Here is a 23,996-nt window from a genome sequence, read left to right as displayed (position 1 = left end):
CCCAGTTTCCCTCCTACAGCCCATTTCCCGTCCTCATCCACATGAGAGCAGCACAGAGAGGCACTGAGCGAACACAGGAAGCAATGAGGCTGCACTACAAGGCCACTGAGGGAGAGGAGAGAGAGCGCGAGTGGTAGGGGGAAGAATAAGGAAATTCCATCCAGATTATCTAGTTATACAGATGTGAAAATAGGAGGGGGTTGAAGACACAGCGTTACCAGAGAACCTGTTCTCTACACTCACCTCAAAATCACGTGCCAAAGATATTAAGTGAGAACCAAGGACCTGGCTTTTAAAGCTTTACCCTCAGGGGCATTTCTGAATCGATTTGACTGGAAGCACAGGGTAGCATCAGTGGTTCTGGCCTCTCTGAGGGCCGTGGGTACTGAGGTGGATTTAAGTGAAAGCTTGGAGTGAACATGCTGTAGGTGGATTCATTAGGGGAAAGACCTGAATTAACTTTCCCGACACCATGCAGAGAAGCCGCAGTCAGTATTGCCTGCCAGACACTGCCCCACTCCTAGAGAATAACCAACAGGCAACATGCTTGCAAGGCTCTCCTGAAAATCTGGACCTCCAGATCTCTTTGGCGGTGTGCAGGAACCGCCGCGGTTAGTGGCGGGGAAAGCAAGCGGCAATGAGCTCTGAAAGCCTGGGGAGTGTCTAGGCGAGGGTGTCACAATCATGTGTGGAATCCCCTGCTTCATGCCGGTCGTTTTGACACATCTGTATACTGAAATGTGCTCAATTCTTGTCCCTCCTGCTGACTTCAAAGTGACCCCATTGATGATTTTATCACCTCCTCACAGCTCAGGTGAAGTGGAAGCCCCTTTATTTCTGGCTGCGGAGTATCACTCCCAGTAGGAAGCGAGCAGACTTGGCTCATAAGATTTCCCAAATTCCTTATCCTCCCTGCATTCACCCCAGGCAAAACTTACTTTTACACAAAAAACACTCAGGGCACAATGCAGTACCACTAGGAGAGGCCATAAACATTCTTTATGACCAGGGGATTAAGGGAAGAATTTGTGAGCCCACAATAAATAAGGCCAGTCGACTGGAGGTCATGAGGCCAGGGAAGGTTCTTGTCCGGATTAAGCTATGCCGCTGTGAGTAAAGGGAGCCTGCTGCCAGCAAGGTAAAGAATACGGTCCCTCCTGAAATCTGCTCTGCAATGATTCACCTGTTTCCATGTTGCCCTAAATAGACCATTACTGAAAGACCGTAGGCTTAGGTGAGATTTGGCCCCCGTTAGCCTTATTCCAGCACTAATGGTAACTCTGACTGTCCTTAAAGTATCAGGTGCTGTGCAGGTGAACTCTAGGTTGAGATTGAATGCAGGCAGGACACTGGATGCAGAGATCCATGCCGTGTGCATGAACTCAGACTGTGGCTTTGAGAACAGGATTTTATGTCGGAGCTGCTTTAGTCTGCCTGTCTGGGAGAAAGAAAACAAACCTGATCTATCATCATCATGATTGTTGCGCAGCACAGTGGCCGGAGCACAGGAGAGGGAGTTCTAAACCCTACCTGTGCCACAGACTTTCACTGTGGACTTGGGCAAATCACTTGACCTCAACTGACTTAATTTCTTCATTTATGAAGTGAGGATGTAATTTCCTCTCTCGCCCCACTGGCTGGCAAAGATTCACTTCCCTCCAAAGACAGGAATGACAAATGGCTAGTTTGGAGACTGCACGTGAATGCACAATGAGTGAGAGGAAGGATGATGTAGTAGTTAGGACTTGGGAAACCTTAGGTCCAGTCCATGCTCCGCCACAGACTTCCTGTGTGACCTTGGGCAAATCACTTAGCCTCCCAGAGTATGTCTACGCTGCAGTTAAAAACCCTCTGCTGGCCTGTGCCAGTTGACTCAGGCTCGTGGGGCTCAGGCTGTGGGGCTGTTTAACTGCAGTGTAGATGTTCAGGCTCAGGCTTGAATCTGGGCTTTAGGGCCCTGCGAGATGGGAGAGTCGCAGCCGCTACACCGCAATTAAACAGCCCGTTAGCCTAAGCCTCTTAGCCTGAGTCAGCTGGCATGGGCCAGCAGTGGATGTGTAATTGCAGTGTGAACATACCCTCAGGGTACATCTTCACAGCCAAAAAAAAACCCCCACGGCAGCGAGTCCCATTGCCTGGGTCTTCAGACTCCGGCTCACAGGGCTCATGCTACAGCGCTAATAATACACTTGTGGATGTTCTGGCTCAGGCTGGACCTCCGGACTCTGAAGCCCGGGGAGGGGGAGGGGTTTCTAACCGTGAAGCAGAACATCTAAAAGCTATTTTTAGCAGCATAGTGCGAGTCCCAGACGCCGGAGTCTGTAGACCTGGGTTCGGAGACTTGCTGCCATGGGGGTTTTTCGCTGTGGAGGGGTACCCTCTGTGCCTTGGTACCCCACCTGTAAAACGGAGATAGCAGTCCTGCTCTGCCTCCCGGGTGCTGTGCGGATCAACCTATTAAAAGACGGTGAGGCGCTCGGATATTATGGTCTGTTGTGATAACTGGGCTTAAAAATTGACCCTAATTGTGAGCTCAACCGTAAAATGTACGTGAAAGTCCGCAAGACGTCACAACGACATCTAACGAGACACATTGATGGGAAAAGGCATGAACGGGAGACAGAAGAACTGCACTAGTCCAAACAAAAAGACCACAAGGGCTGTGTTAAGATCATGCCTGGTAAACAAGGGAAGTGTGAGACTGGAAATCAGTGAACCAAAATTGGTATTTTGGAAACGAGGCCTAACTGGTGGACAAAATGATGAGGGGGGTTGGCTATTTCACCCACCACTCCCTTTGGGGTCCTTGAAGGAGACGACTTTGGGAGAAAAACTGACTACTGGAGGGAGCTTCACCATTATGGCTGCTACCCCACTGTCTCCTGGGACCCTGGACCTTCCTTGTCCTAGCCCTGAGAGATGCTCTGACCAGACGGGGCCAGAAAGAAGAACCGAGGTGACGCCACCACCTTTTCTGGCTATAGCTGAATCCCAAACACCACCTGGGATGAAACGGGATCGGACTTTAACAGCAATAGCAGCAGTAGCAACAGCTCCAGCTCCTCTCAACTAACTTATTTTTTCCCCCACCGGACAGTTTTTACCATCTTTGATCCCATCTAAGAGATGGTCAGACAAGGGGTTTTTTTTCCTTTTAAAACTCTCTCCAGCTAAAGGCAAAAGGAACAAGGGATGTTGTTAAAATGAAAGCCTTAGTGAATACTTCACATTTTAAAGGCTTTAACTCTTTTTCGGTCTTTTTGTATCTTTAATAAGAGGTTAAAAGGATTTGTAACAATGTGTTTGCCATGGTGCTAAGGAGGCTAAAGTCTCTGTATAGCAAACCCTGAACTTTGTTGAAGGCTATTTAATGTTGGACAGTGACTAGGTTCCGTTAACACCGTAGGACCATTTATTCCATCTACATGAATACAACGGGCTGTATAAGTACTCTAGACAGAACGATGAGATATGGGGTCAAGGTTTTACTCTGGGCTTCTCCACTCATGAGCAATACAGCCATTCCACACCCACGCCAATGGAACCCATCTACTACAAAGCACCCTGCATTCTGTTCATGCCACAATATTTTACTGAAGAACTATTTCTACAGTGATTTCAAGAATTCGAACACTGACATTGTTTGTAGCCCTCCAAAGACCAGCTCCCTAGTTTCAGAAGTCCAGCTGTACAGCCCACGAGGGGAGAGAAAAAACTTTAAATAAAACAGTTTAGAAACCTCTACAACATTATCTAAAATAGCATTATTTGCACATGATAATGCTGTGTTTGAAGGTGTGATATCCCTGCTGTCTACCAGAGTGGAGTATATCATATTGAACAGGGAGATTATTCACAATTCCCCTTCTTTTTTTGCTCTGATGCTTCATGGGATATTGGATCTTAAACTAGCTACTAGTCCAGGAATGAGTTTTGCCCGTCCGGCACCCTTAAACGGCACATATTTGGGAGGGAGACTGAGAAAGAAATGTTCTGTGGGAGGGAGATGGCAGCGATCTGAGAACTGCTCAGAAGTTTAAAACTTTAGAATGTGTCTTTGGGGAGATGAAGTAAGGGCAGAGTGTAGGTGGGATTAAAGGAGCAAGATAAATGCAGTTAGTCACCTGGCTATCACCACTACTTACACTCCGTGGTATAAATATTGTAATTAACTGGCGTGTGCTCACAATTACACGTGTGTTTGACAGAGCTAAAAATCGGTCGGGACGCGGGACAAATACCTAAATATCGGGACAGTCATGATTTTATCGGGACATCTGGTCACCCTAGTTTGCAAGCCACTGCCCTCTGCTGGATGGAATCAGAACTACACACCCGTGTACCAAAGGACTTATATTGCTATCAGCTAACAGAGATGCTCCTTCAGCTTACATTTTAAGCGCATGTGTTTTCAAAGCAGGAGGATCTGAGTTCTGTCCCTATCCTCACCACAAAGTCATGAGCAGCCAAAGCATGCAGCATGGTGATAACTCTGAAGTACCTTGGAGCCCATGGATTTGTACCCTCCCAAGCTATGGTCTCTCTGAAAAATGCCAGCGTTCGAAGGGTTAATTTCAGCTATGGAGAAAGCCACTCCATTTTTTCATGGTGCTGCTGAAAACCGCACCTGCCCAAGAGCCCTCTTGGGAGGTGCAGGTGCCGTATCTGCTGGAGATGGTGCTGGCAGGGCTGGCATGGGCACACTCAGTGGATGCCAGCGCCGAGTATTCTAACTGCCTGAAATGCACAGGAAAGGATTAACCCGCGGCCATAACTTACTTGGATCCATCTCCACCAGGACCTTCCATTCCTCCATCTTGTGGAGGTCGATGCTATAGAGGTCATTGAGGGTGAACTGGCGGTCCCCCACTTCGAACATCCCCCCGTAGACATAGAGAACCCCGTGCTTCACTGCCAGCATAGCATTTGAACGTGGGCACGGCTCCACCTGCTCGCCGGAGGCTTCATCACCGGCCTCTTCTTCGTCTTCTGATTCGGACCTTTCCGGCTCCACTTCAGGGGCAGAGACCACTTGCTTGATCGTCATGACAGTCCCATCCTCTGCCACCACCTCTTTGACGATCTCCACGGGGCCCTGAGGGGGCTGGCCCTCTGCCTCTCCATCCCCGGCACCCTCTGCCTCAGTCTTTTTGCCTCGCCTACGTTTCTTCTTCTCAGATTTAGGTCCCTATTGATAGGAAGCACATTAGAAAAGCTGTCAGAGAATACTGTATGCGACTGTGAATCTGAGCAACACTTACGTACAGCATAACACGCCATACAGTGGTGAACACAATGCACTTAAATGCAATTTGGGGATTCAATTAAGGTTTGTTGGTGCCATAATTCTCAGAAGATGGGCACATGCTCCAACCAAACAGTGACTGCTCTACTAGCTGTGACGTGAAGAACAGGAAAGTCTGGGGTGTGCAATTGTTGCTTCTATTAATACAAAAGTGTGTGCTGGGGCAGGAGAAACACAGCACACTCTCACTCACACATACACACAGAGAACTCACTAGTTTGTGGTTGGCGCAAAATACAATGACCCACCATTCCGAGAAATCAAAACACAGTGACTGAGTGCTAAATTACAGCACCTTCGCAGGAAGAACTCCAGGTCTTTCAGGGTGCTGTACCAAAGGGCTGGGAAAGAGTTTGCCAGGAAATCAGAAGCAAACTTGCTCCTGGAGCTTTGCCTGTTGTTATGTGACTGGTTTTCCCTCTTTCAGAACAGACTAAGAAGCACTGGGGTCAGGAGGAAGGAAGTTGAGTCAGGTCATCTGCATCTGGTTTACTCCTTGAAACAGTTGGAGTAATGCCAAAAATCTGGGGCGACATGTCTGAAGGTTTAACATTCTATCTCCCCCTTCATCGGTCAGCTAAAGGGTATGTTTTCACTGCAAAAAGAGGCATGTTTTTATATCAGGTTATCTATCTCACGGTAAAATCCACCATTGTGGTTTTTATCTCAATGTAACTAGTCCAGCTCAACTGTATATCCTTATGTCCTGGAGTTCACCTTGACTAGCTACATTGAGATAAAAGCCCCAGTGCTTCGTTTCCACAAGGATTCTATAATGAGATAGCTCCCTCAGTGTATCAAATTACGCAAAAAAGTTGTGACTTGTAGCTACACTCTGAACAGAATTAGATTTAAAACTATAACGAAGTCATAAATCAGAGAAGCTTCAGATTCCATGGGCTAAGATAAACAGGGAGGATTTATTGTATATATTTTTCCAATACCTTTAGTTGTCCAGGAAACCAGCGGTTCTTTCCCATATCATAGAAATAAATATCACTGAAGAAGTCTCCTTCAATGCGCTCTTCCTCTTCTTCGTCATGCACACCTCCGAAGAGAAGGGATCGGTTATTGGGGCCTATTGCCACAGAGAAGCCAGACCTGGGAGTTGGTTTCACACCTGACGGGCTAAGCCGATTCCATACCCACTTGTCTGGTAATGGAAAAAAGAGAAGGAAACAAAGAAAGTCAATTCACACAGGGGGTGACTGAAAATTCCGGCTTCTTCAAAACTTCAAAGGCCCTTCAATTCTATAGCAATATCAGCAAGAAACTCACTGACCCATTTTGGTTTCCTTAGATATTTCACAGTATCTTCAACAATTTCTTTAAATAATGTTAATCATAACGATTTGCATTTGCCAGTTTAATCACCCAGCTAATCCATATGTTCCATTTTCCATTCTTTGCCCTTAGAAAGCAATTGTGTATGCAAATAAAAATTGTACATCTGCTCTTTAATACAGAAAGCCATCTTCGAGATATGCTTTTCAGAGTGGGGCGGGAGGAAGCACATGTGTGTTTAACGAAGGGAGGAGCTCATATTTCTGTTCATAGCACAGGTAATACACTGGCAAGGTCAGACTTAATTCCTCTGTTTATTTGCAGCCTAGAATGCCATAAGTGGCTGCAATGCAAACTTTACCCACAGAGTGCATAGCAAGTAGAGTATTGGCCCTGGAATACAAAAAAAGCTGTCTCTAGGAATGATTGGGAAGCATGCCGCATTCTGGTACCTTTCCCGGGCCTCTTCTACCAGCAGACATGGTCTATGTTGCCTTTTAAGTGCTCTAGTCTTCCAGGAAAGAATACCAGGCTCACTCAACAGAGACTTCAGGTGACACTTAAAAGCAGTACCCCAGGGTGGAAAATAGCCTGCGTTCCAAGCCCTCCCCCTCCAAACCTTTCTAACCCAAATTTTTAACAGCTCCATTCCAGTTCTGAAATGCAAGACACAAATATGTTGTAACCTACATAGGACTGAGTGGGCATTGGTAGCCATGCAAAACAGTATTTGGTCCTGCCATGCGGGCAGGGGACTGGACTCTATGACCTCTCGAGGTCCCTTCCAGTCCTAGAATCTATGAATCTATGAAAAACAGAATCCAGCAGTGGGTCACTGAAGAGTACCGTGCCTAATCTGTGTGTTTGGGGAGAGAACAGGGTTCATACTGGGACCGGCAAGGTGACAATTGCTGAAAGGTGCACGGAGGAAGAATTAAGCCTTGACAACCCTATCCAGCTTACTCATTTGGTTATATAAACAGTGGCTAGTGGATATTAAACAGGAAAGATCATAGTAGGTAGAGATGGGAAACACCTACTAGATACATGAGTCATTCACCCTGTATGCACAGGACACAGATCCTGTATTGACAAGAAAGCAAACGAGGGCCAGGTTTTCAGAGCTGTACAGATTCTGCTCTGGGGAACGGACATTCCAAAATTTTGTTTTGAGAAAAAAAAATCCAAACATTTTGTTTTGACCTTAACAAAACTTCTCCGAGGCTCCGAGCTGCCCCGAATCCTAGCAGCCTGTGAGGTGGGGAGCCTGGGAGCACATGCACGCCAGTTCTAACTTGTAACACAGTCCTTCCCTTCCCCTCAGCTACTCTGGGCCTAGGCCTCGCTATGGGCAGAGAATGCCAACTGGGAAAAACTGCACGGGGGTTTTACTGCATGCACACATGAAGACTCAGAAGAGCAAGCACCAAACCCAACAGCATGAGGACAAGAGCTAGCATTTACACTTTGGTCTCCATGGCTTTAAAGTGTGGCCTAACCAGAGGCAGGCTTGAACCAGAGCAATGGACCTCTCTATCCCACTGTGAGGGAGGCTGGATCCAGAGCCAGATCTGGAGGCAAACATTGCAACCTGGGGCTGAGTCAGAACCAAATCTGAACATCACAGAACACTGGAGAACTTTGGATTCAGTCCTAAACCCAGATCTGAGCCAGATCTCAAACTCAGCCCTAGTCCTAACCCACTGGGCCTGCTAGCTCGCTCTCCCTACATACACGTCATGGCTAGTACTAATCACAGCTCCAAAACCTGTATCAGCAATTGGCTTGGGCTGCGCGCAGAGGCACAGCAGCAAGGAGTAGCAATGACACACCCTATTGCATTCCCCTTCCACAACTGCACTAGCATCATTCGACCCTTCCTCTGCTCCAATTGCTTTGCTATTTCACTTACTAAGTTACTCTGTTTCTGTCCTGTCCATCAACAAGGTGCTTTAAAGGAGCAAATCCTGTACTGCTCCTACGGTCCTGCAAGTCTCTGAACATCAGTGACCCAGTATGATTCCACTGCTGGGAGAGGGGCAGCATTGGAGGAACCTGCACAAAAATCACGCACCCTCTCTGTGCCAGAGATCCCATCCCTGCAAGGACTGCCATGCCCTTGGCATGTGGGTAGCAGGCATAGGGGAGGGCAGGCATGCCATAGGATCAATCTCTTACGGAGAGGGGATACAGCAATTGTGAAATCTACTGCAGCTTTGGGGCCACAGAAACAGATGCTGAATAGCCATGGGTGCCTAAGAATTCCTCCTCCATTGTCCTCTACAAAGCTGCCTGCATGCATGGATGGGGGAAAGGTTTGTCCCTAAACGCCCCACATGTCACCCAATTCATCTCATCTTCCCATTCAACTTGTATTTTCCTTTTTTAAAGCAAGAATCCTGGTACAAATCCTCTAACTGCTCCTGGAAAGAAGAGACATTCAAATCAACTTGTCCTGGGGAAGCGGTCCATCTGGTCCGCTTAGCATCGAGGCAGATCCAGCGACGTGGTAGTTTTCATAATTGGTGAAATTTGTTCTGGGTAGTTTTCTTTTTTTATCATCATCGAGAGGGAAAGAGGATTGGCATATTAAAGTGGCTCAGCATCAACCACAACCCGGCCCTGTTCCCTTTTACAGTCGCTGAGTGGCAATTCACCTTCCTCCTTGCCCACGCCTTCAGCCTTCAGCAGGAACATGTCGGTGTGCAGGGTGCCTTTGTCAACATCTTTCTTAATTCTCTGCAAAGAAGAGAAGGATAAAACACAAAATGAAACACATTGCAATGGCCCAACACACCTGATTCTCCACGGCCTTGCACCTGGCAGTCACCTGCACCAGACTAGTAGCACTTTACACCCAGTTTGCAGAGCTGCAATTGACAACACAAGGGGCAAGGCAGTAGCCAATCAGGCCCAGTATCTGTGCACCCCAGCCTTTAACTAACTTGCTCAATGACTTTCTTCCCAGGGAGGCAGTTGCCATGCAAGACGGAGACGATGAGAAGGAAGTAGCTTTAAGTGGTAGTGACAAATTTTATAAAGAGAGAAAGAAGGGCATTACTGTGGCATCAAGAAACCCAAGATCTATTCCTGATATTCCACCAACTTCCTGAGAGACCCTCAGGCAAGTTACAAGCTCCGTGCCTCAGTTTCCCCATCTGTGAAATTGGGACGATGACACCTACTGCACAGGGGTGTCATGACCCTAAATTCACTAGCGTTTGTAAGGTACTTTGGGATTCTGAATCAGAAGGCACAGCAGAAGCTGAAAGTATTATGGTTCAAGTTCCCCTGAACTTCCGTTATTGCTCTCCCATGTCAGTTGCCACAATTCCCACACGATCACTCAGGTCCCCTACACGGCCACGGCCAGTTATAACAGGAACTGAGGTGAGGACAGCCTTCTGCACCTTGACTACGTCTGTCACTGTAAGCGTTTGGCATGAGCTTTCTCTGCTAAACAGAATAAAACAAGGGGCCCAATCCCGGTCTTACTGAAGGCAGCAGCAAACCTCCCACCGACTACAGTGGGAGCAGGACCATGCCTCAGCAGATGTAATTAGATGCATGGTTTTAAATGCCATTCCTCTCCCCCACTTTTGTTTCTTATCCTATGAATTCCTGTACTTCGGTGCTCATAGCAACATGTGTTATTTGAAGGTAGCAGAATGCAATGCCACCGTGGGAGGTCTCTTAATAATGTCATTAGCCACCCATCCTTCAGTTGGAGCTCCCACTTCTCGTCCCCCCAGGAGTGGTGGCATTCAACATTCTGCACGCAACAGATTCATTCTGCAAACAGGATCCAGGAAGTGCAATGGGAAGTGGGCCCAAGCCAGGATGGTCTGGTGCAAAATTCAGAAGTGTTCAGATCCCGGATGTTGACTCAGGCCCATCTCAGAGAACACAACACAACTCCATCTCGTACAGCATCTTGTATACAAAACATACCCAGATTCAGAGAGTCAGGAGGTACCATTGTGATCATACTCTGACTTTGTGTATAACACAGGAAAGAGAACTTCCCCCAAATAACTCCTACAGCAGATCTTTTAGAAAAGCATCCAGTCTTGATTTAAAATTGCCAGCGATGGAGAATCCACCACAACCCTTGGTAAATTGTTCTAATGGTTAATTACCCTCACTGTTAAAAACTACACCTTATTTCCAGTCTGAATTGGTCTAGCTTCAATTTCCAGCCATTGGATTGTGCTACCCCTTTCTCTGCTAGACTGAAAAGCCCAGTATCAAATATTTGTTCCTCACACAGGTAAGTACATGAGTTCAATGAGACAGTTACAACAATAATAATACATTCATAATACACCTCTACCTTGATATAACGCTGTCCTCGGGAGCCAAAAAATCTTACCGTGTTATGGGTGAAACCGTGTTATATTGAACTTGCTTTGATCTGCCGGAGTGCGCAGTCCCACCCCCCCGGGAGCGCTGCTTTACCGCGTTATATCCGAATTTGTGTTATATGGGGTTACGTTATATTGGGGTAGAGGTGTAGTATATTATATTATGATTATTGTTATAGGGTCAAATGTTAAACTATTGGGAGAGAGGAAAGAGAAAGGCAGAGACAGAGGAAAGGGAGGCAGGACACGTTTCCAGCTGAGGTTTGAAATGGGAGATGGAGTGCACAGGGAGGCTGCAAGGATCTCTGGAGAGATTCAGGGCAGCTGGTGGGAGAAGTGGGATGAGCTCTGGCAGGTTGGTTGAAGGAAGATGGAGGAAGGTTTTTAAAAACCAAAGGGCCAAATTCTGCCCTGAGGTCTGTCCACACCAGCTTCCGCTGAATTCAGTAGGAGCCTCACACGTACCCGTAGGCGGAATGTGACTCTAAGGGGCCGATGTGAATCCCACCGAAATGAAAGAAAGTCTTTCCATTGACATCAATGGGCTCTAGACCAAGAGGACAGCTTGAACTGCGATATCTTAGCCCAATGCATCCCTGTTCTTCCCTGAAGTATTAGGGAAAAACACCCTGCATGTGGGTGAGAGAATCATTGTTTTAGCTCCCGTCCTGAGAATTCTCACTGCTGTTGGGACACTGGGATTTCGCCACCTCTCCCACTTTTGTTGGAAATGGCATCCTACCCCACCAAAGAGGCCCAGAGGAGTCCCTGGGCTGCAGAAAAGTGCTAACAGCCTTTGATCACTATTCAGCTCCCATTGACTCCAATGGAAACAGCGCTGGTGCCTTGATTTCTACACGAGGTCTGTATCTTTTAAACTATGGGTGAGTATTAGTGTCCCTAAGGGTGAAAGGAAAGATAGCGATGCTCACTGCAATCCAGCTTTGTTACACATATGTTACAGAGTCTCACAGCAGTTGCCGGCTGAACCTCCCACAGCTTCCCACGCCCCAGCGGCCAGGGGAGGCACTCCGTTCCAACAGCGAGGGGCAGATCAGTCTCCAGCCCCAACCTAGCCCCTGGCCTCTTCAGAGCCGGCAATATCAATTTACACGTGGGCTGAGATTTTCAAAGCACTCAGCACAAGGCCAACTCAGTGGTGAGAGTTTCACCACTGACATCAATGGGAGCAGAGTTCGTGATCTGAAAAATCCCACCCAGGGTGGTTATGGGGCATGAGCTCCTGTCCACAAACTCATGCAGCTCCTCAAGACACACTTGGACCTTGGTTCCAGATGCTGAACAGCAAGTGTTTTGTCTGCTACTACATCCCCTGCTCCCATAGAACTGCGTGAGAATGAAGCAATTGGTTGCTCCCAGGTGTTCCTGTCCAAAAAATGCACTACGCTCTGGATTCAGCAGGCCTTAGTGTCCCCTACCTTGAATTTCAGCACAACAGTAGAAGTCTCCCAAGAAATACAGGTGTACACTTGACATCCAAACCTCTTGCCTACCACATGCACTGGCGCTTGGACAGCACACCAGGAATTGTATCATTTGCCAGAAGTGCCGCATTTTGTTGGTGCACTGAATGGAAACACTACAGTGGAAGTATTCTCCTCTTCTGGGGTGGTGCCCGGTTGCCTGCAGTGCTCTATATATAACAAGCATCCAGACCCAAACACAATAGCCATTATTCCTGCTGCAGAACTTGAGCTGAGCGAGGTAGGAGCTTTGGGATGCTGGGGGCAGAAACTCTGTAAGACATCAATGACATCTGTGTCTTGGGAGAAAGAGGGAAACAGCAGGAGCTCTTTATGTCCACATCGGCTCTTATTAAGAGACAAAAAAAAAAAACAAAAAAAACAAGCCACACAGCAAATTTCTGACTTGATGTATATTTCTTGGGTGTAATTGGGGGAGCTCTGTGCTGCAGGTATCAGCACACAGAAAGCTGGGAGCTTTCCACTTTGGACAGTCTAGTAACCATCTCCCTGGGAGGAGCCTCCAGTGCAAAAAACAAACAAACAAACAAAAAAGCAAGAGAAAGAAAATGTTCCCTTCAAGGAAACACCTGACAAATACCAATTCAATTAACACTGTTAGTGTCCACATCAGCATCTCATCACAATAAAGGATTCATGTTGTTATTTTCCCTACAATCCAAGCTATATTCTGGCTTTTTTTTTTTTTACATAGGGGCACAAGTGTGTGTGCGCACGCGCGTGTAAGGGGCACATAACGATGAGGGGCATAGATCTGCTAACAGCACAGCTGTTAAGCGCAGCAATCTGAACAGTGGGGGTGGGGGGGAAATTACGTGTTCCAAGTGCTGTCTGCTCCAGTATCATAAGGGCTATGAGGAAGAACTGCATTATTTCTCACCTGAAAACCATGTGGCTCCCTGTAGTAAACACACTGTATATGAAACATGATAATGCTTTAAGGACGGGAAAAAATCGATGAGGTGGAGTGGGAGTTACAATTCCTTGTTTTCAAAGAGATGCCTCTCTCTCTCTCTCTCTCTCACACACACACACACACACACACACACACACACACACACACACACACACACACACACACACACACTTTCAAATCGCTGTTGAAATGCACAGACACCAAGCAAGATTACAAAGCACTATTATTCAACAGAAACATACGGTTACCCTCTGACCTGGCAATATTAAGCACCTTCCTTATCACACAGAGATCCACATTTTTAAAGGGGCTTCCACCCTCACTCTAATTTCCCACCCACACCATTATATAATGTTGGCATCCAATTCCTTGTTTTGCAAGCACAACTCAGAGTATTAGATCTCTACCTTATATTGTTTGCATCCACAATTCATAAATAACATGAGCCCTTTCCAATTTCAAAGTTCTTTGCAAGCATTCACTAATGAAAAGCCTGACCTCCCTCCCACACTAGGGCTGAGGTGAGTATTCATCTCCCTTTGACAGAAGGAGAAACTGAGGCACGGAGCGGTTAAGTGGCTTGGTCACAGTGTTTACAGCTGGGATAAGAATTCAGGGCACTCTATGGTGAAGTCATTGAAACTCAGCTCTGTCTTAATTGATTTTAAGTGCAAAATCAAAGACCATTGTTGAAAGTTCAACCCACAGGAGTCTTGGCCAGGATGCGGGACAGAATCTTTTGATATTCATGAGACTCAGCAACTGGTGACAATCACATTTCATCCCTCTAAGCATTTCAGCAAGTGAGAGCCTAACCAAATCTGCTTTTTAAAAAGCTACCCCTTAAAATGCACTATGGCATACTTCGGTGCATTCAAAAATCTCTCTCCCACAAGGTGCCCTAATGCGGTTTCTAGCCCATTTTCACTGGTGAGGTGTAACAATATTAGCTTCCTGACGTCTCCCAGCTGCATTCAGAGTTCTAGTCAGGCACACTCTGCTAAGGTTGCCTAGCAATAGCACACTCTCATTACTTTAAACAGCCCGAGATGCAGTAGCTGCAGCGCTCTCTTTCTCTGACACACACAAAAAAAGAAAGCCAAAAAAATGGGAATGTCTTAAAACTAAGATCAGTGGGTGAAGAATGAATATAAATTATCCAAGGGGATTTTTTTGGATAACCAGAGATAGCTGATAAGATCCCCTTAAGTTACTTTTCAAGGCATGAGGATGACAGCAGCCAAAGAAGTAGCCCCTGCTATTTTCAGCCTGCATGAAAATGAAAGAGAATATTTGCTAGAATACACCTGAATAGAGGGATACGTGAAGATATATAGTAGGTATATTGTTCCCAGTGTTATTGATAACATCGTAGATTAGTAAGGCTCAAAGAATTTTGAAATTTATATTTACTTTTCACTATTTACCTGCTGGCCATTTGCAATCTGCACTTCACTCGTCTTGGAGCAGGAGTGAAGGAGCCAAGGGGTTGGAGCAGGGGGCTGAGAGTCCGGAGCCTTGGGTTCGAGTCCTGGCTCTGCCACTGACCTCCTATGTGGCCTCGGACAAGTCACTTCATCCTCTCTAGCTCAGTGTCCCCATAATACTTACTGCTTAGCTACCTGACAGACTGGTCGTGAGGATCAACAGGTGCATTTCAGATGCTGTGCATCATACACACACCACAGCAAACAACATTTAGGCTGCAGCTAGGATCAAAACAGCAATAAGAGTCATCATCAAGGCTAAAACTGTGTGGTCAGCTCCCTGCACTGTAGGGGCAGCTTTAAACCCACAGGCCCTGTACTATCCCAGGGCCCTGCACAATATGCACTACTGGCCCTCCAGCTCAAATGCCATCTAACGCTAACACCAGCAACCCATGGAATAGACCAAATTCCCTCCCCTCCCTTGCTGCCTGCCCTTCCAGCTCATGTGGCAGGCTGGGTGGGACAAGTGGATGGGCTGAGGGGGGAGAAGGATCTTCTGGGGAGGGAAACGTTCCTGATCAAACGTGGGAAAATGAAAGATGAGGTGACTTCGCTTAGGGCTCCACAAAGCTTGTGTGGTGGTATAGCAGCCTGGATGGCAGAGAGAAGGCTGGAGCTCCAACCTTAACAGCGAACGTCCTGGTTCTGAGTCAGATCATTTTCCCCCCAGCCATGCCTACTAAGCCACATGGCTGAGCTGTTCGGAGACAGCGCTAATAAGGAGAAGCTATTACAATTGATACTTGCTTTCTCGAACCATCGTACGTAACCTCCACACTGGAACTGGGCCCAGAGACCTCCATGCAAATCGCACCCATTTACACCAGCTCTGACCTTAGCCCCAAGAAAAATCTCTAGCTGACTTTGTGAATGGAGCTCCATTTGGTCACTTGGCTTGTTACGCATGCAGGCTGCCGAGCCTCATTCTGTCTAGCTTAAATTTTTTCATAGCTCTCTTCACTGCAGTCTCTCTCCTTCAGTAGCTGAGGCAGGAACCGTGTCTTGCTCGGTGCTTGTCCAGCTTTGAGCAATGCCATTGGTTCTCAGGACAGCATTTCACACACACACACACACACACACACACACACCCCTGCACCCCTCTCATTGTCTCTGGGAGCCTATACTCAAATTATTCTAAACAATGCACAGTTTGCTGATTGACTTCACACCAAATCTAGAGAGACTCAACTCCATAATCAGTTGTCAGCAGAGATATCAAGTACTAAACAACCATTCGCTGTAATTTTACTCATCTCAGCAAATGAAACTATCAGGACAGGTCTGAAAATTGTCACCTTGACATCTCCTGGCAGCTACAGGCCAAACAAATTAATTCTGTCCAGTACACTGGGTCACAGTTTGCAGCTAAGATACAACAGGTCTTTGGATTTACCCACGAAGTGTGAAACTCACCCATGCTCTGGGGGACACACGCAAGGCCCCAGGTATCACTTAAGCCCAGAACAGGGATGTGCAGGCAGATCAGTCATGCAGAGGGATGGTCTCCGCTCCCCTCTGGACTACACAGAAAGGGGTTCCATGACAGTCATGAACAGGGCCGTGTGCGCCGTGAGAGGCCTCTGGATTTACCGGCCCAGTACCTCACAGAGTGTGCAGAACAGCAGTTGCCACTGTTTTAGTCTAAAAGCTGTCCTTTGGGTCCATGAGGAACTGCACTCTATTCGAATCCCTGCTTAGCGCCCTGCACAAAGGCCAGCTGTTTGGGCTTTAACCAGGAAGGTTGAATTTCAGCCAGACATCCTCACTCAGCTCCTAACACTATTCATCTGCCAAATTCCTAAAAGAAAAGTAACCTGGAAACATTGCGACGCAGCTCAGCTTGGTACAGCAGCCAATTGTAACCAAAAAACCGCACAAGCTTTGATTTCCATGGGCTGCAGCACATAACCCAATCCCAGCTGCCTCCGGTGGCCTGCAGAACCCCCACATCTGACAAGCAGGTTTTGCGGCTCTCCAATCTTCAGAGCAATTGGGGAGGAAAAGCAAGGAGCAGGACAAAGCCTATTCAGGTGGAAAATCTTCCATATTGCTATTACTACTTAAACAAATGTGGATCCGAGAAGATGCAGCCATGAGCGCAGGGCCGTGAGGAGGCACAAATGTTTCTAAATATAAAGATGGAATATTTTTCCTCTCTTCTTCACTCATTTATTCAGATCGGAAGAACAGTGCATCCTCCTCCCCCGATGCTGCACTGCTGGAAGAGATGCCTTTCTGCTGAGTTATAAAACCCAGATCCTGCTGCTACGGTCTGCATTATAAACATTAAAAGCGTTTGCAGGAGCCTTTTGCAAATGCTGCCAATGAAATGTTTACTTCCTGCCTCCCAGCGTGGAGACAGGGACACTTGGTCAATGAGGACATATGGTCAAAAGGGCTGCCCTGTATAAATTACCTTGATTAACAAGGCAAGAAGCCGTGCAAAGGAAGCCTGGTGCTGATCAAAGGTCTCCTTTTGGCTGACTGAGTTTGCAAACTAGCTGTGCTCCCTTAACCCCTTCAGTAGTGCGAGAAAGGACATGCATGCTGGCAGCTCCTGCCTTATTGCCATGCGTGCTGGAATGCAGCTGCCTCAGTGGCAATGGGGCTGAGCAGAAACACTTTCCTATCTGGGTTCAGGAGGGCGAGACATTCTTGGACACAGGCTGGGCATTTATATTCGCTTTGGGGTGGCATGACAGGGCCGGAGGGTATTATCAAGAAAGGACAGCCCATCTGCCACAAGTTGAAAAATCATGGGAAATATTGGTACTGATGCCTCCTATGTTCTGCCCTGCGGACTGCTATTAAGTCCCCCAACCCCAATTTTGGCAGCTGTGGTCTTCAGTGTGGGTATCTAATAGACTGAGACATGACCCGTTAAGGGCCAGTGAACTCCCAGATGCTGGTTGTTACTGGTACGAGGCAGGAAAAGACCACTCTGAAATTTATCAGACACTGGCCAGCTGGCCAACAGTCACTGATGATACTCTATTTAATGATAATACACTGGAATTTATCAGACACCATCAGCAAACTTTGGTTCTGGAATCCTACGGCTCCAGGCCCAGCAAACCTGGGCTCAGAAAAACACATCATTCATTTACAGAAAACAACACAGGAGCTGCCAGACCGTCAGACCCCATGTCCCAGCCACTGCGGTATCCTGTCTCCAACAGTGGCCAGTACCACATACTTCAGAGGGAGGTGGAAAAAACGCTAAGTAGACAATTATGGGATAACCTGCCTGTGGGGGAGGTCTCTTCTGAACTCAGGGCTGTGAGTGGCTGGCATATGCTCTGAGACTTTATCTCCAATCTTTTATCTACCTACTTTAGGTCCTTATCTGAGCCCCATTACTGTAATATCTGAGCACCTCACAATCTGTAATGTATTTCGACTGAACACCCCAGGGCTGCGCTATTATTCCCATTGTACAGATGGGGAACTCACACACACAGAGTCTAAGTGACTTGCCCAAGGCTACACAGGCAGAGCAGGGAATTAACCCAGGTCTCCCAAGTTCTAGGCTAGGGCCCTAGCCAGCAGGCTCTCCTTCCTCTGACTGCCCCAGTTCACCAAGAGGAACCTCTTACCTGTTTGGAGTAGCCACCATAGACGATTATATTGCCCTCTGGAGTGGTAGCCATTTGGCAGCCAGACCTTGGAGCAGGGCCAGTCCCTGACGGAGACAGCTTGGTCCATGTGAAAGTGTCCAAGTTGAAGGCATACACATCGTTGTAATACACGTAATCTCTAGTTAGGGCACACAAAGACTGCCATGAAAGACTGCCATTTAGCACAGGGTAAAATGTCACTTCGGGGACACAATGGGGACACTCTGAAGAGGTGGACAAGTAATTTAGCCCCTTGTGGGCCTCACCTTTTTAAAAGCAGGTTCATTTCCTCTGCAGCCTATGAATTTATGACATGACGTACAGTGTAAAATTTGAATTTGCTAGGGCAAAAATTACAAGTGCACAGCACCAATGTACAGCTGACAAAGCTACTTTAGCAGGTGGCAAAAACCTCTTCCAGATTCTCTGCTCTGTATTAATCATTACTTCCAAAGGAGTCCCAGCAACTCCAGGCAAACAGTAGAATCCCAACAAAAGAGCTAACACATTAACTACTTTTTTTGAGATCACCTGAACCAATAAAAAAAGAGTGCAACACTCAAAACACCCTATTCTTCATGTAATTTATCTAGCTGATCAAAGAGGAGGTTGATCATGGTCTATAAGTACCTGCGTGGGGAGAAGATTTCTGACGGTAAAGGGCTCTGTAATCTAGCAGGCAAAGGCACAACAAGAGCCAGCAGCTGAAAGCTGAAGCTTGGCAAATGGAAATACGGCTTTAATCTTTAATGGTGATGGTAATTAACCAACAAAATAATTGACGGCGGAATGCGATGGACTCTCGATCACATGAGATCTTCAAAACAGGACTGGATGGCTAAAAGATATGTTCTAGCTCAACTACAAACCGTTGGGCTTGATACAGGAACGAAGAGGGGAAATTCTCTGGCCTGCGTCATGCTGGAAGTCAGGCTACGTGATTGTCATGATGCCTTCTGACCTTAAAATCTATGAATCCTGGAGCAACCAACCTGGCACTCTCGTGGAATCCTCCAAAGACGATTAACTGTCTCTTGCAGGCTACCATTCGGTGTCCACTTCTTCCCGAGGGCCCCCCTGGTACCCTGAAAAGCAAGCGATTACACTGATCAGTGAGGGTTCCTTTTACTGACTTCAGAGTTCGTTCTTATTTAAAGATATTGGCAACAGTTCGCTGAGCTCATTCAGATTCTTTTCCAACAGCAAGGAGAGCGCGGAGAATTTCGCTACCTTAATACAATGTACATTTTCTTGCAAAAATGTGTGTTCTTACACCATTCAGTGTTTGCATAATAGGTATTTTGCAGTAATCGTTTCGTTCCTCGTGATGAAGTCATCTAGTCTCTGTGCTACCCAAGATCTAGAAGCCTTCTCAATTATGACTCAAGCAGCTAATTTTCCAGGAGAGTTTAATGAATAGCAGCTAACTCCCACGACTGAGAGAAAGACAGAGAAAACAACATGGTCTAACGATCTGAGTGCAGGACTGGGAGCCAGGAACTCCTGAATGCTAGTCCTGGTTCTGACACTGACTTCTCTCTGAGGTCTTGGGCAAGTCACTTATCCTCTCTGCCTCAATTTATCAGCCTGTACTAAGGATATAATACCTGACTCACAGGAAAAACAAAGATGCTTACATAGTGTTTTTGTAAATCACTTTGAATTCCTCAGATTAAGGCACTCTAGCGGTGTAAAGAGTTATTATTATTTTAGACATTAAATAAGCAGGGGGATATCTGTCAATGCCCAAAAGCAGTAGGAAGAACCCAACCAACTGAAAGCAACATTTTCTGAAGAACAATAAAGATCAACCACATTAACAGAAGTGAACCCTTATTTGACTGATAGGCACATTAGAAATCAGCCTGAACCAACACTCCCAAACTTGGGGGACTCTAGATACAGCTTTGTGCTTGAGGCCCAGCATGAATTCATATGGAAACTTCCAGTTTATTCCCTTGTTTGTTCTTTGCCTCGCTAGATAAATTCTACACATATTAATCCCTGCTAAGGCACCAGTCCTGCGAACATGTATGTGATTAGCACTACTGAACTCAATGGGACTCCTCAAATAGATTAAGTTAACCCATGAGCCTCTTTGCAGGATCATCGCCTAAATGAATACGGAACTGCAAGCCACTTGTTTATCAAGGGTTGAAAGAATCCATTGCTATCCTTCAATTGGCATTATATAGCTATAAAGCGCCAAGGTAGATTTCCACAGATAAGAGCAAATTAGCCCCAAATTCCCCTCAAAATGACAATCTCACACTAGTCAGAATAAAAAACCCAATCCGAGGAGTAGCGTGTAGGTAAGAAATGAATTAAAATTGCTCTCATGTATTTTTATTCTAGCAGGAGGAGGTGCAGTTTTCTAGGCTTTTGTTGTTAAAGGCATCTTCCGTTTGATCATGCATTAAAATCACTATTTTCTTTCTCTCTGATAAAGAAATTGCCAGTAGATTTCCCCAGAGCATAGTGCCTTTTTATTTTTTTTTAAAGAGGGGTTTTAAATCAATGTTTACAATAAAATAAAACCCTGCTTTCAAGGCAATTTTGGACCCATAGATATTCTCTCTCTGTACTGTCAGTGTTCTCTCTGAAGCCAATTGCCATTTCTGAATGGTAAAAAGCTTATTCATTGATTTTCATGACTGTGCTTAATAAACAAGCACACGCAACTGTGCAATCAACTTCATGTTTTCCAAACAATTAATATTCCAATTGGAAGCCTGACCCAAAGTGAAGTCAACTGAAAGACTCCCATTGACCTTCGCTGTGCTTTGGATCAGAAGATTTTTCTTCCCCTCCCTAAAAATTGCAATTTAGAATGCAAAAGAGATGCTAACATGTGGTTACTGGAATCAGCAGGCACCTTGCTGGAATGGGCCTTAAATGAATGTCTACTCTATAACATTTGATTTAAAACAAAAATCCTCCCAAGATACCATCCTTATTTTAAAAAATACTTTTATCCTGAAACTTCATGTCAGGCTTCAACTCCCTCCTCCTCCACCTCAAAACAAGGCTCTGGAGAAAGCGAGGTATGGGGGAGGGGGGAACGACTCTCTTCCATTTAAATTGCAAAGGGAATCTGCAAAATCAGAGGCAGATCCCAAGGGAGATAGAGAGAACAGCACTGCAGAGAGATTTTCAAATAAATTGGTCCCCAAATGGATTTCTGCATTTAGGAGTTAAGATCTCTTCGAGCTAAGATCTCTCCCATGCTCACCAAGATACAGCATTATTTAACAAGATGGCAAGATTTAACCCCAATGGAGCAAAATTTATCAGTTTAAATTGAAAATTTCACCCATCTTTTATATTTTGTAAGGGTTAAATAACACTTTGAATAAGCACAAACACCCCTCTAAACCCTAGACCAATAATGTTCTATAAACTTCACTGACATAGGGGATCTCTCTATTCTATGGTTTTTTACCTAAGTTTCCCACCATTGTTACCACCAGAGCAGCTCCAAAGTAGGAGCATTAGAGTAGACGAGCCACTGGTGTTTTAACCACTGTGTCATCTAACCCTGCCCAGAATAGGTCTAGACAGGGCAATGTTAAAAACATCAGCTGCTACGGAAGTCTTGTCTACACTAGTACCACCATCGCCAGTAGTGGGAATTTTTTGCTAGAAAACTTAGTGCACCATAGTAAGAAAACTCTCTTGTCTGAAGAGTTTATAATCTTAAAAAGGCAACACACAAATAAAGAGTGGGGAAATCCCACTCAGCTCTTAGCTCATGATTTACTTTCAGTTTTTAATCCATTTTTATCATAATTTTCAGATAAAACCCTGGAAAGGTTAAAAAGAAAAAGCTCAGAATCATCTAAAGATGTACCTGTCTATAGAGACAGAAGGTTTAACACGACTCACACCACCAAACAGGAAACTTCATAATCTGGTCAAGGAATCCTGGCAATAATGTAAAATACTGTACCCTCTTCGTGGCCCAGAAACACATTTCAGAGACAGGCTGAGCAAGTCTATGATTAAAGCTTTGTTTCATGGGGGTTGATATCACAATGCAGCCAGGTGGGAGGGATTCTGTAAATTTACAATTCTGTAAATTCTCAATGCTTTTATCAGAACAGGACCTAATCTAGACACGGAAAGGATGATTCTAATTGAGTTACACCGGCACAAATTCAGAGAAACACCACTGATGTCTGCAGAATTACTCTGTATTTACACCAACGTAACTGAGATCAGAATTCAGTCCCTGGACTCAAGAATTCATTATTTACCTGGCTAATCTTACTCCTTCCCTCAGAAAGTGATAGGTAAATCTTGAACAACATGTTTCTATTATACTAATGAGGATGACCTCTTGGGATGTCCATACACCTCCCATCCAGAGGATCTCACAGAGATTTTACACACTAATGAACCTAGTTTCACAACTACCCTATGAGGCAAGAGATATTTACCTCAATTTACATAAGAGGAAACTGCGGCACAGCCATTCCAGGGCCCGATTGTCAAAGGTTTACATTGGAAATATGTGCACAAAAGACCTGTTCATTTTCACACACAAATACCATAACTGTGTTCACTTCCCTAGCTATTAAATGCTTAAGTAATCTGTTGTGTATCTAATTTATAATTTGCGCATGCAATTACCACACTGAATCCCAAAATCACAGCATTTGCACACACAAATTAAGTGTGTGTGTGTGTGCTTACTCGATTGAAAATCAGCCCCTCAAGTGACTTGCTTGTGCTCACAAAAGGCATCTGTGGAGAGGTAGACACAGCCTGGCTTCCAGTCTACACCTTCACCACAAAACCTTGTGGGAACTGTGCCTTCTGGCTGCAATACCGCCAAGTGGTGCGTAAGCAAGGAGAGCGGTCATTCAGACAATGCCACACTGAAACGCAGCCTAAACCCCAATGACTCATTCCTAGATCCCAAGGCCAGAAGGGACCATCGTGATCCTCTAGTCCAGGGGTCGGCAACGTTTGGCACGCGGCTCGCCAGGGTAAGCACCCTGGCGGGCCGGGCCAGTTTATTTACCTGCTGACGCAGCAGGTTCGGCCGATCGCGGCCCCCACTGGCCGCGGTTCACCATCCCAGCCGCGGCCAGCACATCCCTCGCCCGCGCCGCTTCCCGCCGCCCCCATTGGCCCGGACGGTGAACCACGGCCAGTGGGGGCCGCGATCGGCCGAACCTGCTGCGTCAGCAGGTAAATAAACTGGCCCGGCCCGCTAGGGTGCTTACCCTGGCGAGCCGCGTGCCGAACGTTGCCGATCCCTGATCTAGTCTGACCTGCTGTATAGCACAAGCCATAGAACTTCCCCCGAAAAATTCCTACAGCAGATCTTTTAGAAAAGAACATCCAGTCTTGATTTTACAATGGTCAGTGATGGAGAATCCACCAGGACCCTTGGTAAATTGTTCCAATGGTTAATTACTCTCGCTGTTAAAAATGCACACCTTATTCCCAGTCTGAATGTGTCTAGCTTCAAACTTCCAGCCAGTGGATGTGTTAGACCTTTCTCTGC

The 23,996-nt window shown here is 46.2% G+C and overlaps 1 protein-coding gene across 1 annotated transcript in view; it reads right to left on the bottom strand.

Moving 5' to 3' along the window:
* The window catches only part of KLHDC4 (kelch domain containing 4), a 45,977-nt gene that overhangs the window by 3,546 nt on the left and 18,435 nt on the right, over nucleotides 1-23,996 (bottom strand). Inside the window, exons 6-10 of the mRNA XM_065416642.1 lie at nucleotides 19,474-19,566; nucleotides 18,461-18,620; nucleotides 9,247-9,328; nucleotides 6,250-6,458; nucleotides 4,780-5,188 (exon numbers count right to left, since the gene is read on the bottom strand). Coding sequence (XP_065272714.1) covers nucleotides 4,780-5,188; nucleotides 6,250-6,458; nucleotides 9,247-9,328; nucleotides 18,461-18,620; nucleotides 19,474-19,566 — 953 coding nt within the window. The remainder of the gene's footprint in view (nucleotides 1-4,779; nucleotides 5,189-6,249; nucleotides 6,459-9,246; nucleotides 9,329-18,460; nucleotides 18,621-19,473; nucleotides 19,567-23,996) is intronic.

The sequence above is a fragment of the Emys orbicularis genome, chromosome 14 (assembly GCF_028017835.1).
Source record: "Emys orbicularis isolate rEmyOrb1 chromosome 14, rEmyOrb1.hap1, whole genome shotgun sequence".
Lineage (NCBI taxonomy): Eukaryota > Metazoa > Chordata > Testudines > Emydidae > Emys > Emys orbicularis.
This window is presented reverse-complemented; position numbering and strand designations above follow the sequence as displayed.